This window comes from Crinia signifera, chromosome 7, assembly GCF_055691185.1.
Source record: "Crinia signifera chromosome 7, ASM5569118v1, whole genome shotgun sequence".
In the NCBI taxonomy this organism is placed as follows: domain Eukaryota; kingdom Metazoa; phylum Chordata; class Amphibia; order Anura; family Myobatrachidae; genus Crinia; species Crinia signifera.
In genome coordinates this window covers 169,548,809-169,565,574 of record NC_139223.1, presented here as the reverse complement: position 1 = coordinate 169,565,574, position 16,766 = coordinate 169,548,809, and the positions used below count along the sequence as shown (strand labels likewise).

The 16,766-nt window shown below is 48.6% G+C and overlaps 1 protein-coding gene across 1 annotated transcript in view; it reads right to left on the bottom strand.

Moving 5' to 3' along the window:
- CFAP221 (cilia and flagella associated protein 221) overlaps nucleotides 1-16,766 on the bottom strand; it is an 85,062-nt gene that overhangs the window by 15,051 nt on the left and 53,245 nt on the right. Inside the window, exons 19-21 of the mRNA XM_083154312.1 lie at nucleotides 13,097-13,261; nucleotides 10,453-10,596; nucleotides 8,832-8,923 (exon numbers count right to left, since the gene is read on the bottom strand). Of these exons, the coding sequence (XP_083010438.1) occupies nucleotides 8,832-8,923; nucleotides 10,453-10,596; nucleotides 13,097-13,261 (401 nt within the window). The remainder of the gene's footprint in view (nucleotides 1-8,831; nucleotides 8,924-10,452; nucleotides 10,597-13,096; nucleotides 13,262-16,766) is intronic.

Sequence of the window (16,766 nt, the reverse complement as noted above, 5' to 3'; positions counted from 1 at the left end):
GGGGAGATAAGAATATATTCCCCAAGAGCTGGGGGCTGCGAGTCCGGGATTCTGGGTCTGTCCCTAGACTGACAGAGAACTAATCTTTTTGTCATTTTGGGATTGCAGACAGTCAGAATTTGAACCCGTGTATATCTGTTCCGGGAACAGAAGAACACTTTTACGAAGTCTGGGACTTCTGAAGTCAGGGACTTCACTTCAATGTGCGCACACAGATCTGGGATCTGAACATTGACATTTGTGTCTGGGACACATAGACAGGACCTGGGGTCCGATTTAGTGACCTCAATTTGATCACTCGTCTCCTTATGGCCATTCTTTTCTGTCTTCATTTATTGTATGTTTAAAACTGTCTGTTCTATTGAATATCTTTTGTGTGGTTGGTAAGTGAACACACAATTGATATCTGTATAACTATTGTAAGTGCGGTTGGTAAGTTCACGCACCATAACATCAGGAAAATATTGTTTACTGTATGCCAACAGACTAGCGGCCTTGATGCTTCCTTACCTCTAAGGATAACGCTACGTGAGGCTTCATATACAGTATTCACATAACAACAAGACTCTGTCCACCGTCACGTAGACGGTCTGTTGTTTCACTAACATTTTGTACTTTTATATTAATGGGATGTACTTAGAGGAAATATAGTTCATATAATATTCAGATAAAGACCAACCCTCACAGTCTGCTGCCACAGGTCCCGACCTGCCTGACTGAGACGGCGCCCCTGGTCTGAGTATTAAGAACTTTCCACGCTCCCATTCACAGTCAGAAATATTGATACACAATCATACCCCGACATGGGTGGAAATAATAGTAAGAATAAAACAGTCTATCCACCCCCATTACCTAGTGAAACATGTAAGGAATATGTTGCCCGTAATTCATCCACGGATTACTTCTTAGTTAACCCATGGGTAGACAATTTAGCAGGGTGGACAGAAGCAGTAAGTCCCAACCCCTTTCCCCGTGATGGATCAAACTACCCTTTCTTTATGGATATGGTCAAAGGTCTTTGTCTAGAGGACAAAGAAGCCTGGCCATATTACACAGCAGATCCCAAGTGGGATATGAAATACATGCGTGCAGGAGGAGAACAATGGCTCATCATCGCTCCCTCCTGGTACGACACAAACTTATCTAAGAAACAGAGAAAGATAAAATCTGTCACAACAAAATTACACAAAATAGAAGAATTAAGGAGTAATAAGACCCTTAAAAATCTGTCACCTCCTCCCTATAGTCCAGTATATCCCTCACTCACAGATGTTGAATTAATGGCTGTCGGACATCATGTCTTAAAACCCACAGCCCCACCATCTGGCCGAGATGAGGAGGATCTCCTCAAATCAGAAACCAGTGAGGATGAGGAAAAAGAAGAGAAAGAACGAATAACACCTTTAAAAATCCAACTCACCAGTAAAAAGAGATTAACCGCAGATCAATCTTTAATAACTGATGATCTTGGCGCCAAAACTGTCAGATCTGGTGCTACTTATGATGCCCCTACCGCGTCACATACACCATTTATGACTATTGGAGACCAACTTCTCATAAAATCTATTGAGATAGAAGACCTAAATAGGATAATCAAACACTGCCCTAAGCCCACGGTCACAGCAACAGGATGCATTGCATATCTAAAAAAGGCATGTAAAGGCCGAAATTACACACAGGATGATATCAGACTAATTGTCGATAATGTCATAGATCACCATCATGCCTGGAATTGGGAAAAGGTCACAACTATTAGTGAAAGAGTTACCGATTCTAGAGCTAATAGATATCCTTTGAACCACCCAGATGGAATAAAAGCAATGTGGGCTCAATTAGAAGCATATATGGTCGAAGTATTTAAGACTCGATCATCCTTACCCATTGCTGTAGCGTGTAGACAAAAGGCCACTGAAACAGTCACTGAATTTTGGAAGAGATTTAAGAAATGTTGGACCGAGGAAGCTGGCCTCTCCCTTGACATGCACCACTTACTCATTTCCACCTTTATCAGTAATCTGCACTTTTCCATCTCCACCGCAGTAAAACAGAGCGTCTCTTCCTGGACCTCTGATACTGTTGAAAACTTTGAAACACACCTATATGAAAAAGAGGCCGCAGGCTGTTTCGACATTAAAAAACCCATGGCCCCAACCCACAGTTACCAGCAAAACAACAGGGGCCCACCAAATAGACAGAACAGGGCGCCCCAATACGGCCAAAGGAAACCCTTCAGACCACCACAGGGCCCACCCCAAATACACCATAGGGCCCCTCCTTACAATAGGGATAATAACACTGGCGCAATACACAAACAGACAACCTGTTACAATTGTGGCCAAGATACACACTGGGCTAGGGAATGCCCATTCCCACCCCAAAGACCACAACAACCATACCGACCTCCACAAGGCCCACACAGGTCTCAACAACCACCTTTCACACAAGGGCCACCCAGACCACCCCGTGGCCCCACAACGGTCCAAGACCATGTACGTTTTAGGGTTGACTGGTCCGACCCCACCCTGTGACGGGGCCCGGAGGAGGGTATCCTATCTTTTGTCCAATTTACCACCCACTGGGAAGATGCACCCCTTGTCACATTATATGTGAATGGGAAGAAACTACCTTTTCTGGTAGACAGCGGTGCCACAACCAGTGTCCTGTGTTCCTTACACTATGATGGTGAATTACAAAAGACTACTCCTTCAATGGGAATCAACGGGATACCCACTGACACTTACCTGACTGACGAACTGACCATACAATCTGAAAACGGACGTTATCTAGGTGAACATCAATTCAGGGTCATCGCAGAATGCCCTGTCAACTTATTGGGAAGGGACCTTTTCAATAAATTCCGCATCTCCATCACACCTTCACCCAAGGGAAGTGGACTTCACGTCACTTCACCACACTTCTTAATGTCCCAAGACTCACTAAACACTTCAATTGACAAAATCAACGCAGGAATCTGGGCCAACGGTCCCTATGACACAGGCTTCATACCCTGTACGCCATACAAAGCCAAACTCAAACCAGATTCAAGCCACGTGTACAGTAAACAGTACCCATTATCACCAGAGAAGATTGAAGGTCTTAGACCAATGATACAGGAGTTCTTAGAACAAGTCATACTGAGATATGTGATCTCACCATACTGCACACCCATCAACCCGATCGCTAAGGCTGATGGAAGCATTAGATTCGTACAGGACTTGAGGAAAGTAAATGACCTCATAGTACCAATTGCACCAATAGTGCCAGACATTAACACACTCATTTCATCAATCCCTGCAGACGCAGCATTTTTCTCAGTTGTCGATCTGAAGAATGCGTTTTTCAGTATCCCGATTGACGCAGAGACCCAATTACTCTTTGCTTTTTCTTTTGAAGGTAAACAACTCACCTGGTGTCGTTTACCACAAGGCTATATTGACTCCCCTGTAGTCTATAGCATAGTCCTCCAAGCCACATTGGCTCCATGGCACCCCCCCATAGTTCTGTCCTGCTACAGTATGCAGACGATCTGCTACTCTGTAGTCCAACTGAGGAGGCCAGCCGGGAGGATGGTATATCACTGTTAAACTGGTTATGTGAATGTGGACACAAGGTGTCCAAAACAAAAATGCAATGGTGTCAAAAGCATGTCAATTACTTGGGTTTTGTGCTCTCTGAGGGAGAAAGGAAAATCAGCCCACAACGCATACAGTCTGTACTGGGCCTGGTCACCCCAGCTACCCAGAAGGATATGCTGTCTTTCTTGGGTATGGTAAATTACTGCAGACAGTGGATTTCTGATTGTTCCTATTACGATAATATCTTGAGACAATGCACACTCAAAGACAAACCCAAAGTCATACAATGGTCAAATGAAATGTTTTCTGCATATGAAAAGCTCAAAGCAATGTTAGTTAAAAGCCCCGCGCTTGGTCTCCCCAACTATGTTTTGCCATTTCACCTGTTTGCAAGGGACACCTGTAAAACTATGGCGGGTGTGCTCACTCAAGTTCATGGAGGCAAAATGCGACCTGTCGCATTCTTTTCAAAGGTAATGCTGGTCACTGTACAAGGAATGCCTGCTTGTCTTCGAGCACTGGCTGCCTGTGCAATGGTTGTTGAAATGGCTGCCGCACTCACTTTAGGACACAGTACCGTTCTTCATACTACACATAACGTACTGTCCATCCTCAAAGGCTTACATACACAACACATGTCAGCCCAAAGACTCAGTGGTTACGAGGTACTCCTACTAGGTAACCCATCACTCATTATCAAGTACGCAACAAATTCAGAGGGACCGGTGCCCATACTCAATGCCCTTTTAGGCTTAAAAGGACCTGACGACGAGGCACCTCCTCCACATGACTGTTCTCTGACAATTGACTCAGAAACTTCACCCAGAAGTGACATGTCGACTGTGCCCATACCTGACGCCGACATAATTTTTGTTGACGGATCTTGCAGTCGACCAAATGACAACACGTACCAGGCAGGCTACGCAGTAGTTAAACTTCCTCAAACTGTCCTTGAAGCAAAAGCAGTTCCTCTACAATCAGCACAAGCTGCTGAACTAATTGCTCTCACAAGAGCATGCCACCTATACACTGCAAAGCCTGTCACTATTTACACAGACTCCAAATATGCCTATGGCGTTGTCCACGACCATGGTATGATTTGGCAGCGCCGAGGCTTCACAGGCGCTGATGGAAAAGGCATATCACATGCCCAATTAATCACTGATCTCCTACATGCAATCACACTGCCTTCACACATTGCCATCCTCCACTGCAAAGCACACACCGGAGGAAAGGACGATATTTCGCGGGGCAATGCCCTTGCTGACACTGCTGCAAAACAGGCTGCTACCACATCCACATACAATCTCACACTGGCCGTAATCTCGCCACCGTCATTAGATGACACATACTTACTTACGGAATTACAGGCGGCTGCCTCTAACTCTGATTTATCAGATTGGACATATCCAATTCTGCAGAAGAATCCACGGACTGGATTAATCTGCAAAGAGGGGAAACCGTGTATCCCCCAAACAAGTGCCTCACTGTTCATAGCACACTACCACGGAGTAGGTCACCACAGTAAAGTCACGACAACACTGCTCCTCACCAATGATTTTTACATCACAAATGCAAAAGAACTTGTAAACCAATATGTTAGCAGATGTATTGTGTGTCTTAGAAATAATCCAAACAACCCCAACAAAGCAAGACACCAGCATCTTGAATACCCAACCACCCCGTTTACTCACCTGCAAATAGATTTTACCCATATACCAGGTACAGGAAAACAAGAATACGCTTTGGTCATAGTTGATATGTTCTCGCGATGGCCAGAAGCATTCCCAACAAAGTCCGAAGACGCAAAAACAGTTGCCCGCATTCTCACGCAGGAGATCATTCCGCGATGGGGATGCCCACTACAAATCAATAGTGATAAAGGATCAGCCTTTACTGCAAAAGTCACCGAAGCTCTAGTTAAAGCCTTGCAAATCCAATGGAAATTTCACATTCCCTATCATCCCCAGAGCTCAGGTATCGTGGAACGAATGAATAGGACTTTAAAGGATAAATTGAGAAAAGCAACAGGCGGCACCTTCAGCAAATGGAAGGCAGTCCTTCCCATCATACTGGCTGAAATTAGAATGACGCCACAAAAGACTCTAGGTTACTCCCCCTTCGAAGTGCTAATGGGCAGACCCTTCCCCACGCCCTGGGCGAAGAAACCATTAGTCATAGCGGAAGGGGACTTAGAAGTAATAAGAGAAGAATACATAAGATCCCTAATACAGAAACTAGATGAGATTGAACAAAATGTTATTTTTTAAAATCCTTCTCATCCACAGATACCCACTCACCCATTCCGGGTTGGAGACAAGGTCGTTGTGAAGATCCTGCCAAGGAACAAGAACCCCGGAGACTTCGCATACGGACCAGAGACAGAAGTGGTCGCTGTCACAAGAACGGCTGTTCTTACAGACGAGGGACCAACGTGGATCCACGCATCCAGAGTAAAGAAAATCCCAACTTCAGCTGCTATCGACACAGAGGTCGACACCGATCCAGAGATTGACACAGTCCGGACCAGCGAGGTGCTAACGAGGGTAGACAACCCTGACCTCCACCCTGGAGAAGAACTGCCGGTTGGAGACACCGAGGACGAGGATTTACAAACTCCTGAAGCCGAGGGGGACTTTGAAAGAAATGATTCCCCCCACTTTAGCCCTAGTGACTTTGCTAGGTCTTGCAGTATATATACCCCTTAAAGCTGAAGTAGATATAACTCGAGATGACGAACTGTTAACCCTATGGTATAATTCATCTAATACCCATGTTGCCACATTTGTGCTTGACTATTTTCAATTCCCAAAAATAGCTAAAGAGAGAAAAAAAATCGATATAGCCATGCGATTCGATCAAGTACCACCATCCAACTTAAGGCCCGAAGTTATTTATATCTGTGTAACAAGTGATTACTGGGGACACAACTGCGATTATTGGGGGGCGGCAGCTTGGAATTCAGGGAACAAGTGGAATTACCGCCCCACCGAGGCCCTGAACAGGAAAGACAAACATAACAGGGCCCTCATAGACAGAATGACTATCTCCAAGCATACCACTATCTGCACTACCTCTAACGCAGACCGACCCCACGGGCACTGGAAACCTAAGATCCTCAAGCCCTGCCAGTTTACGATAAATATAGAAAACCCCAGCCCCCAAGACAGTGGCCTGTACGTATTTGGACTTCACTTCCCCCGAGGCCTAGTCCCTAGCCCCCGGCAAACCTTCTACCTAAAGGATATGTATAATGGTAAAAACTATGCCCCCAGTGCACAGAGGGGAAGGGATGACACAGGTAAGCCTCTTATGCCACACATAGTTAAGTTCAAAGACATGTTAGCTATCAACAACCCCACTTATGAAGATACTATAGCTATGGAAACTGGATTCTCAGATGTTAATTTTTGGTTAGAATGGATGAAATATAATGCCCATAAAAGTAATAATACTGATTGTTATGTATGAGCTAAATCTAGACCTCATCTAGGTACTGTACCCCTGAATATACCAGAATCAGAGGATAAATGCTTTTTTACCTTGTACACTGATAGTAAGACATTAGATAATGAATGTGAGTCATGGAAAAGGAACTACCTCATTTTGTCTAAACACACCAACCCAGGTAACGCTATCACCATCTACCCAGGTAATTACACTTGTTATTACTCAAATATCACCAATGGAGCTGATTTGAAAGTATTTCCTGAAGGATTATGTGCCACTCGCAGATTCTTTGCCCTACCCATTATGAAAAAGTCCCTTGGTGATATTTATTTTATCTGTGGTGATATGAAAATTAGAACCAGACTCGAAAACGCATGGAAAGGAGAATGTGCCCTGGCTAAAGTCATTATGCCTATCCACATTCTACCCTCCAGCATTGAAATACCCGCACCTGCACCCACAACAAAACCATTAAACATTATTAGAAGTAAAAGAGAAACACCTAAGGAAAGTTTTGATCCCCATGTATACATAGATACTATTGGTGTCCCAAGAGGGGTCCCAGATGAGTTCAAAGCACGAAACGAAGTTGCTGCCGGCTTTGAATCACTGATACCCATTGTGACAATCAATAAAAATGTAGCATGGATAAATTATATGTATTATAATCAGCAGAGATTTGTTAATGATACCCGAGATGCTTTGAAAGGTATAGCTGAACAATTAGAGGCCACCTCCCAGATGACATTCCAAAATCGAATGGCCTTAGATATGATTCTTGCTGAAAAAGGAGGAACTTGTGTGTATATTAATAAAGTAGCAGGATGCTGTACGTACATACCTGACAACACAGGTCCCAACGGTAAAATCACTTTAGCTATTAAAAAGTTAGAAGATCTATCCATCGAACTCAAGAAGAACTCAGGTGTCACCGACCCCTGGAGTGCTTGGTTTGGATGGATGAACAATTGGAAACATGCCTTAGCTCAGCTAGGCATTTTCCTACTTGTAGTACTGATATTATTTATGATTATTGCTTATTGTGTTTTCCCCCTGTGCAAGAAGATTGGGGCAAAATACCTAGACAATGCTACACCTGTTATGTATACTGATTTGTCTGCCAAGACCCCTTCCCCAGAAGATTACGCTGCTTATGTCACACAGCAACGCCAGAAGAGGGAAGCCGTTTATAAGAATCAGATAGTCTGAGAGACTATGATTCTAAGAGGGGATTGAAGGGTTAATCAGCCATCTTGTCTTAATGTACTTCTTGAGTTTCATTTCTCCTGTACATTCTTAAGTGTGTCCCTGAGTTTCGTTTCTCCTACACACTCTGTAAGTTTCTTTTCCTGCATGTCACGTGTTGCTACTTCCCCATCCTTTCTCAGTTCACTCTGGATGGTGTATTTTTCAGATAACTGTATGTTTTGTGATTTGTCCAAAATTGCTGTATTCTACACTATGGCCCTATATGGTAACTTGTACTCACCCCTCCCTAGACACTGTACCCACCTACCTATATGCCAGCCTATTAGCTTGTCGAGCCTACATTCTATGTATTGTTATAAATATGCTGTAAGCCCCCATTAAAAGCAGAGTTGTACCCTGCATTACGTGGTCTCCGATTACTGATCATTTCTATACAGGGTCCCTCTCTCACGGAATTCTAAGGAGTGATTACATTGAGGTCTATCAGGTAAGGGGGAGATAAGAATATATTCCCCAAGAGATGGGTACTCTGATGGGCAATGACTTCAGTGTATATATGTGCACCTTATGTTACACCAGTGTTATGCAGGACCTTACCAGCGGGGTCTGCTGGCCCCAGGGCCTGGGAGAGAAGCAGACAGGCTGGAACTTGGGAACTTCTTCCAGGTCATCAGTCCTTTAATAACTTCCTAGAATGACAGATATTGAAATGTAAGCTGGGACCAGTTGTCCATACGTGATGCTCTCCCCGGAAGATGCACCGGAACACGCATGATTACATGATCCAGCCCTTACCACCTGGCAGAGAAGCTTTCTATACTGTATATGTTCCCAGAACATACAGGTTACATGATCACGCCCCTTACCACCTGGCAGAGAAGCTTTCTATACTGTATGTGTTCCCAGAACACGCATGATTACATGATCCAGCCCTTACCACCTGGCAGAGAAGCTTTCTATTCTGTATATGTTCCCAGAACATACAGGTTACATGATCACGCCCCTTACCACCTGGCAGAGAAGCTTTCTATACTGTATGTGTTCCCAGAACACGCATGATTAAATGATCACGCCCCTTACCACCTGGCAGAGAAGCTTTCTATACTGTATGTGTTCCCAGAACACGCAGGTTACATGATCCAGCCCTTACCACCTGGCAGAGAAGCTTTCTATACTGTATGTGTTCCCAGAACACGCATGATTACATGATCACGCCCCTTACCACCTGGCAGAGAAGCTTTCTATACTGTATGTGTTCCCAGAACACGCATGATTACATGATCCAGCCATTACCACCTGGCAGAGAAGCTTTCTATACTGTATGTGTTCCCAGAACACGCATGATTACATGATCCAGCCATTACCACCTGGCAGAGAAGCTTTCTATACTGTATGTGTTCCCAGAACACGCATGATTACATGATCACGCCCCTTACCACCTGGCAGAGAAGCTTTCTATACTGTATGTGTTCCCAGAACACGCATGATTACATGATCCAGCCCTTACCACCTGGCAGAGAAGCTTTCTATACTGTATGTGTCCCCAGAACACGCATGATTACATGATCCAGCCATTACCACCTGGCAGAGAAGCTTTCTATACTGTATGTGTTCCCAGAACACGCATGATTACATGATCCAGCCATTACCACCTGGCAGAGAAGCTTTCTATACTGTATGTGTTCCCAGAACACGCATGATTACATGATCACGCCCCTTACCACCTGGCAGAGAAGCTTTCTATACTGTATGTGTTCCCAGAACACGCATGATTACATGATCCAGCCCTTACCACCTGGCAGAGAAGCTTTCCATACTGTATGTGTTCCCAGAACACGCAGGTTACATGATCCAGCCCTTACCACCTGGCAGAGAAGCTTTCTATACTGTATGTGTCCCCAGAACACGCATGATTACATGATCACGCCCTGACCACCTGGCAGAGAAGCTTTCTATACTGTATGTGTCCCCAGAACACGCATGATTACATGATCCAGCCCCTTACCACCTGGCAGAGAAGCTTTCTATACTGTATGTGTTCCCAGAACACGCATGATTACATGATCCAGCCCCTTACCACCTGGCAGAGAAGCTTTCTATACTGTATGTGTTCCCAGAACACGCATGATTACATGATCCAGCCCTTACCACCTGGCAGAGAAGCTTTCTATACTGTATGTGTTCCCAGAACACGCAGGTTACATGATCCAGCCCTTACCTCTCGGCTTAGGAACTTCCTCTGCATGTTCCCAGCGGTCTCACCCTGGTGCGGGTACTTTGGCAGTGGGCAGAGATGATACTCTATGTCTATTTCGGAGTAGGACAGAGGTGTCTTAAAGGCCAGAAGCCCCGGTGCCGGATTCTACAGACCACAAATGACACAGAACAGAAATCAGAGAACGTGAATGGACCCGATGTAAAGGTTCCTGAGCCAGGTCCTGTCATATCCTGCTCAGCACTCTCCGATTGTATATCACATGATCTTAGGGAGCACCTAACTTTATTACAAGTACCCCTAAATGTCTATACAACCACACGCTGCACCCCAATACATACTCACACGCTGCACCCCAATACATACTCACACGCTGCACCCCAATACATACTCACACGCTGCCCCCCAATACACACACGCTGCGCACAAATACATACTCACACGCTGCTCCCCAATACATACTCACACGCTGCTCCCCAATACATACTCACACGCTGCCCCCCAATACATAACCACACGCTGCCCCCCAATACATAACCACACGCTGCCCCCCAATACATACTCACACGCTGCCCCCAATACATACTCACACGCTGCCCCCCATACATAACCACACGCTGCCCCCATACATAACCACACGCTGCCCCCCATACATAACCACACGCTGCCCCCCATACATAACCACACGCTGCCCCCCATACATAACCACACGCTGCCCCCCAATACATAACCACACGCTGCTCCCCAATACATACTCACACGCTGCCCCCCAATTCATAACCACACGCTGCCCCCCAATACATAACCACACGCTGCCCCCAATACATACTCACACGCTGCCCCCAATACATACTCACACGCTGCCCCCCATACATAACCACACGCTGCCCCCCATACATAACCACACGCTGCCCCCCATACATAACCACACGCTGCCCCCCATACATAACCACACGCTGCCCCCCATACATAACCACACGCTGCCCCCCAATACATAACCACACGCTGCCCCCCAATACATAACCACACGCTGCCCCCCATACATAACCACACGCTGCCCCCCAATACATAACCACACGCTGCCCCCCATACATAACCACACGCTGCCCCCCATACATAACCACACGCTGCCCCCCATACATAACCACACGCTGCCCCCCAATACATAACCACACGCTGCCCCCCATACATAACCACACGCTGCCCCCCATACATAACCACACGCTGCCCCCCAATACATAACCACACGCTGCCCCCCAATACATAACCACACGCTGCCCCCCAATACATAACCACACGCTGCGCCCCAATACATACACGCTGCGCCCCAATACATACACACTGCCCCCCAATACATACTCACACGCTGCACCCCAATACATAACCACACGCTGCACCCCAATACATAACCACACGCTGCACCCCAATACATACTCACACGCTGCCCCCCCAATACATACTCACACGCTGCGCCCCAATACATACTCACACGCTGCACCCCAATACATACACACACGCTGCACCCCAATACATACACACACGCTGCACCCCAATACATACTCACACGCTGCACCCCAATACATACTCACACGCTGCACCCCAATACATACTCACACGCTGCACCCCAATACATACACACACGCTGCACCCCATACATAACCACACGCTGCACCCCAATACATAACCACACGCTGCACCCCAATACATACTCACACGCTGCACCCCAATACATACTCACACGCTGCACCCCAATACATACTCACACGCTGCCCCCCCAATACATACTCACACGCTGCGCCCCAATACATACTCACACGCTGCGCCCCAATACATACTCACACGCTGCCCCCCCAATACATACTCACACGCTGTACCCCAATACATACTCACACGCTGCCCCCCAATACATAACCACACGCTGCCCCCCAATATATACTCACACGCTGCCCCCCATACATACTCACACGCTGCACCCCATACATACTCACACGCTGCACCCCAATACATAACCACACGCTGCCCCCCAATACATAACCACACGCTGCCCCCCAATACATACTCACACGCTGCGCCCCAATACATACTAACACGCTGCACCCCAATACATACTCACATGCTGCCCACCAATACACACACGCTGTGCACCAATACATGCACACTGCCCCCCCAATACATATTCACATGCTGCGCCCCAATACATAGTGCAAGCTTTAACATAGTTCATTTATTTTACATGTAGGGATCTGATACTGTATGTACTTTTGTGGGGTGATTCAAGTGCCCATCAGAGCAATTCAATTGTTTCGTTGATCAGGCTTTCATCGCTTTTTGACCGCTTTCACTGATTATATAGTGCCTGCAATGTGAAATTCCACGGGACACGGTTTCCGGAGACTGCGATTAGCGCCGGTGGAGATCGCGACCAAATGCAAAATCAAATGAGTTGCTGCCGTCGGGTGCCTAAAAAACAATTGAATTGCCTCCTTCGTATACTAGAACTCTCCCCACATGGCACACAGACACTCAGGGGGGCCAAATTAATGAATGATAACATGAATTGCGAGCAGAACATATTACTCATATAATCGTTGCAGATCCTACTGTAATATAAAGACCAGTCTGCGGATCACTAATGTATAATACTCACAAACACGTGCAATGGATGGAAATCGGGGGGGCTCAGTAGCTGCTCCGGGGGTGTCAGTGTTAGTGCTCCCTTCTCCTGCTCTCTCTGAAAGCGGATACTCGCTCGGTCACTGGGCGCTGACCCAGATGTATCAATCTGTGAGACCGCGTCTGGCGTCAGCTCATCCTGCAGGAACGAAAAGAGAGTTACTCCCAGCAGATGTTAGTGTATGGGATCCGCAGGTCTGGGAGGATGATACTATATACACCATCAGATTAGCTGTAAATACCCACGTTCTACCCCTCTCACAGCATAGTATACATTACTACACGTGTTACTGGTGTATTAGGTGCTGTACAGGGCAATGGGAGGTGTGAACGATCCCTCACTACACAGTGATAGAAGCCGGGTCCTGCCCCCCCCCCCCCAAACTACCCCCTTGTACCTAACTCTAACCTTCCCCCCTGGTGTCTAACTCTAACCCTCCCCCTGGGGCCTAACTCTAACCCTCCCCCTGGGGCCTAACTCCAACCCTCCCCCCTGGGGCCTAACTCCAACCCTCCCCCCTGGGGCCTAACTCCAACCCTCCCCCCTGGGGTCTAACTCTAACCCTCCCCCCTGGGGCCTAACTCTAACCCTCCCCCCTGGTGTCTAACTCTAACCCTCCCCCTGGGGCCTAACTCCAACCCTCCCCCCTGGGGCCTAACTCCAATCCCCCCCCCCTGGGGCCTAACTCTAACCCTCCCCCCTGGGGCCTAACTCTAACCCTCCCCCCTGGTGTCTAACTCTAACCCTCCCCCTGGGGCCTAACTCCAACCCTCCCCCCCTGGGGCCTAACGCTAACCCTCCCCCCTGGGGCCTAACTCTAACCCTCCCCCCTGGGGCCTAACTCCAACCCTCCCCCCTGGTGTCTAACTCTAACCCTCCCCCCTGGTGTCTAACTCTAACCCTCCCCCCTGGTGTCTAAATCTAACCCTTCCCCTGGGGCCTAACTCTAACCCTCCCCCCTGGTTCCTAACTCTAACCCTCCCCCTGGTGTCTAAATCTAACCCTCCCCCCTGGTGTCTAAATCTAACCCTCCCCCCTGGTGTCTAAATCTAACCCTCCCCCTGGTGTCTAACTCTAACCCTCCCCCATGTTGTCTAACTCAAACCCTCCCCCTGGTGTCTAACTCTAACCCGCCCCCCCTGGTGTCTAACTCTAACTCGCCCCCCCTGGTGTCTAACTCTAACCCTCACCCCTGGTGTCTAACTCTAACCTTCACCCCTGGTGTCTAACTCTAACCTTCACCCCTGGTGTCTAAATCTAACACTCACCCCTGGTGTCTAACTCCAACCCTCCCCCTGGTGCCTAACTCTAACCCTCCCCCTGGTGCCTAACTCTAACCCTCCCCCTGGTGCCTAACTCTAACCCTCCCCCTGGTGCCTAACTCTAACCCTCCCCCCCTAGTGTCTAACTCTAACCCTCCCCCCTGGGTCCTAACTCTAACCCTCCCCCCTGGGGCCTAACTCTAACCCTCCCCCCTGGGGCCTAACTCTAACCCTCCCCCCTGGGGCCTAACTCTAACCCTCCCCCCTGGGGCCTAACTCTAACCCTCCCCCCTGGGGCCTAACTCTAACCCTCCCCCCTGGGGCCTAACTCTAACCCTCCCCCCTGGGGCCTAACTCTAACCCTCCCCCTGGGGCCTAACTCTAACCCTCCCCCCTGGTGTCTAAATCCAACCCTCCCCTGGGGCCTAACTCTAACCCTCCCCCTGGGGCCTAACTCTAACCCTCCCCCTGGGGCCTAACTCTAACCCTCCCCCCTGGGGCCTAACTCTAACCCTCCCCCCTGGGGCCTAACTCTAACCCTCCCCCCTGGGGCCTAACTCTAACCCTCCCCCCTGGGGCCTAACTCCAACCCTCCCCCCTGGTGTCTAACTCTAACCCTCCCCCCTGGTGTCTAACTCTAACCCTCCCCCCTGGTGTCTAAATCTAACCCTCCCCCCTGGTTCCTAACTCTAACCCTCCCCCCTGGTTCCTAACTCTAACCCTCCCCCTGGTGTCTAAATCTAACCCTCCCCCCTGGTGTCTAAATCTAACCCTCCCCCCTGGTGTCTAACTCCAACCCTCCCCCTGGTGTCTAACTCTAACCCTCCCCCATGTTGTCTAACTCTAACCCTTCCCCCTGGTGTCTAACTCTAACTCGCCCCCCCTGGTGTCTAACTCTAACTCGCCCCCCCTGGTGTCTAACTCTAACCTTCACCCCCTGGTGTCTAACTCTAACCCTCCCCCCTGGTGTCTAACTCTAACCCTCCCCCCTGGTGTCTAAATCTAACACTCACCCCTGGTGTCTAACTCCAACCCTCCCCCTGGTGCCTAACTCTAACCCTCCCCCTGGTGCCTAACTCTAACCCTCCCCCCCTAGTGTCTAACTCTAACCCTCCCCCTGGTGCCTAACTCTAACCCCCCCCCCCCCCCCTAGTGTCTAACTCTAACCCTCCCCCCTGGGGCCTAACTCTAACCCTCCCCCCTGGGGCCTAACTCTAACCCTCCCCCCTGGGGCCTAACTCTAACCCTCCCCCCTGGGGCCTAACTCTAACCCTCCCCCCTGGGGCCTAACTCTAACCCTCCCCCCTGGGGCCTAACTCTAACCCTCCCCCCTGGGGCCTAACTCTAACCCTCCCCCCTGGGGCCTAACTCTAACCCTCCCCCCTGGTGTCTAAATCCAACCCTCCCCTGGGGCCTAACTCTAACCCTCCCCCTGGGGCCTAACTCTAACCCTCCCCCTGGGGCCTAACTCTAACCCTCCCCCCTGGGGCCTAACTCTAACCCTGCCCCCTGGGGCCTAACCCTCACCCTGGTGTCCAACTCTAACCCTCCCCCTGGGGCCTAAATCTAACCTTCTCCCCTGGGGTCTAACTCCAAGCCTCCCCCCTGGGGACTAACTCTAACCCTCCCCCCTGGTGTCTACCCTCCCTCCTGGTGTCTAACTCTAACCCTCCCCCTGGGGCCTAACTCTAACCCTCCCTGCAGCAGCTTTGCTCTCCCCTCCCCCAGCCGAGCCCAAACCTTTCCCCTAGTGCTGCCTGACCTCCCCTCAAGCGCCTAATCTTAAAATGTAAAAAAACCTCTTCCATCCGGTTTCCTGTCCTGCACTGCAGGCGATGCCCATGTACAATGTGCCAGATGTCTCTGGATGGGATTATTTCAGTCGGATAAATGGGTGTTGTACATTAGGTTGACATTTATTGCATCGACATTAATAATGTTGACATGGTTGGACTGGGGACATGCCTAGCTTCTTGACACTCAACATGTCGACATTTATCATGTGAACACTGCTGAAATGTCTACATGATAGAATGTTGACAAGCCATCCCTGGTTGCCCATCGATCATGAGATGAGCAGTTCCGGTTAAGATATCGGAGACGCCAGCACTCCACTATGTAGCCTTCCCCTAACCCAGTGCCTAATACTGACTACCACCCCAAAGTCTAACCAATACGCCCCCTTGTGTCTAGCCCTAACTACACCGCCACCTTTGCAGCCTAAGTCTAACAACCCCCCCACTCCCCTATCATCCCGGCCAGCAGCCTAACCCTAACACCGACATTCTAAAATTGGCAGGATTTGTCATTTGTTATTCTGCGGATGGTGACAAGTTGTCAGTCAAAATTTTAACAATATCATAACGGTGAACATGGCGGCC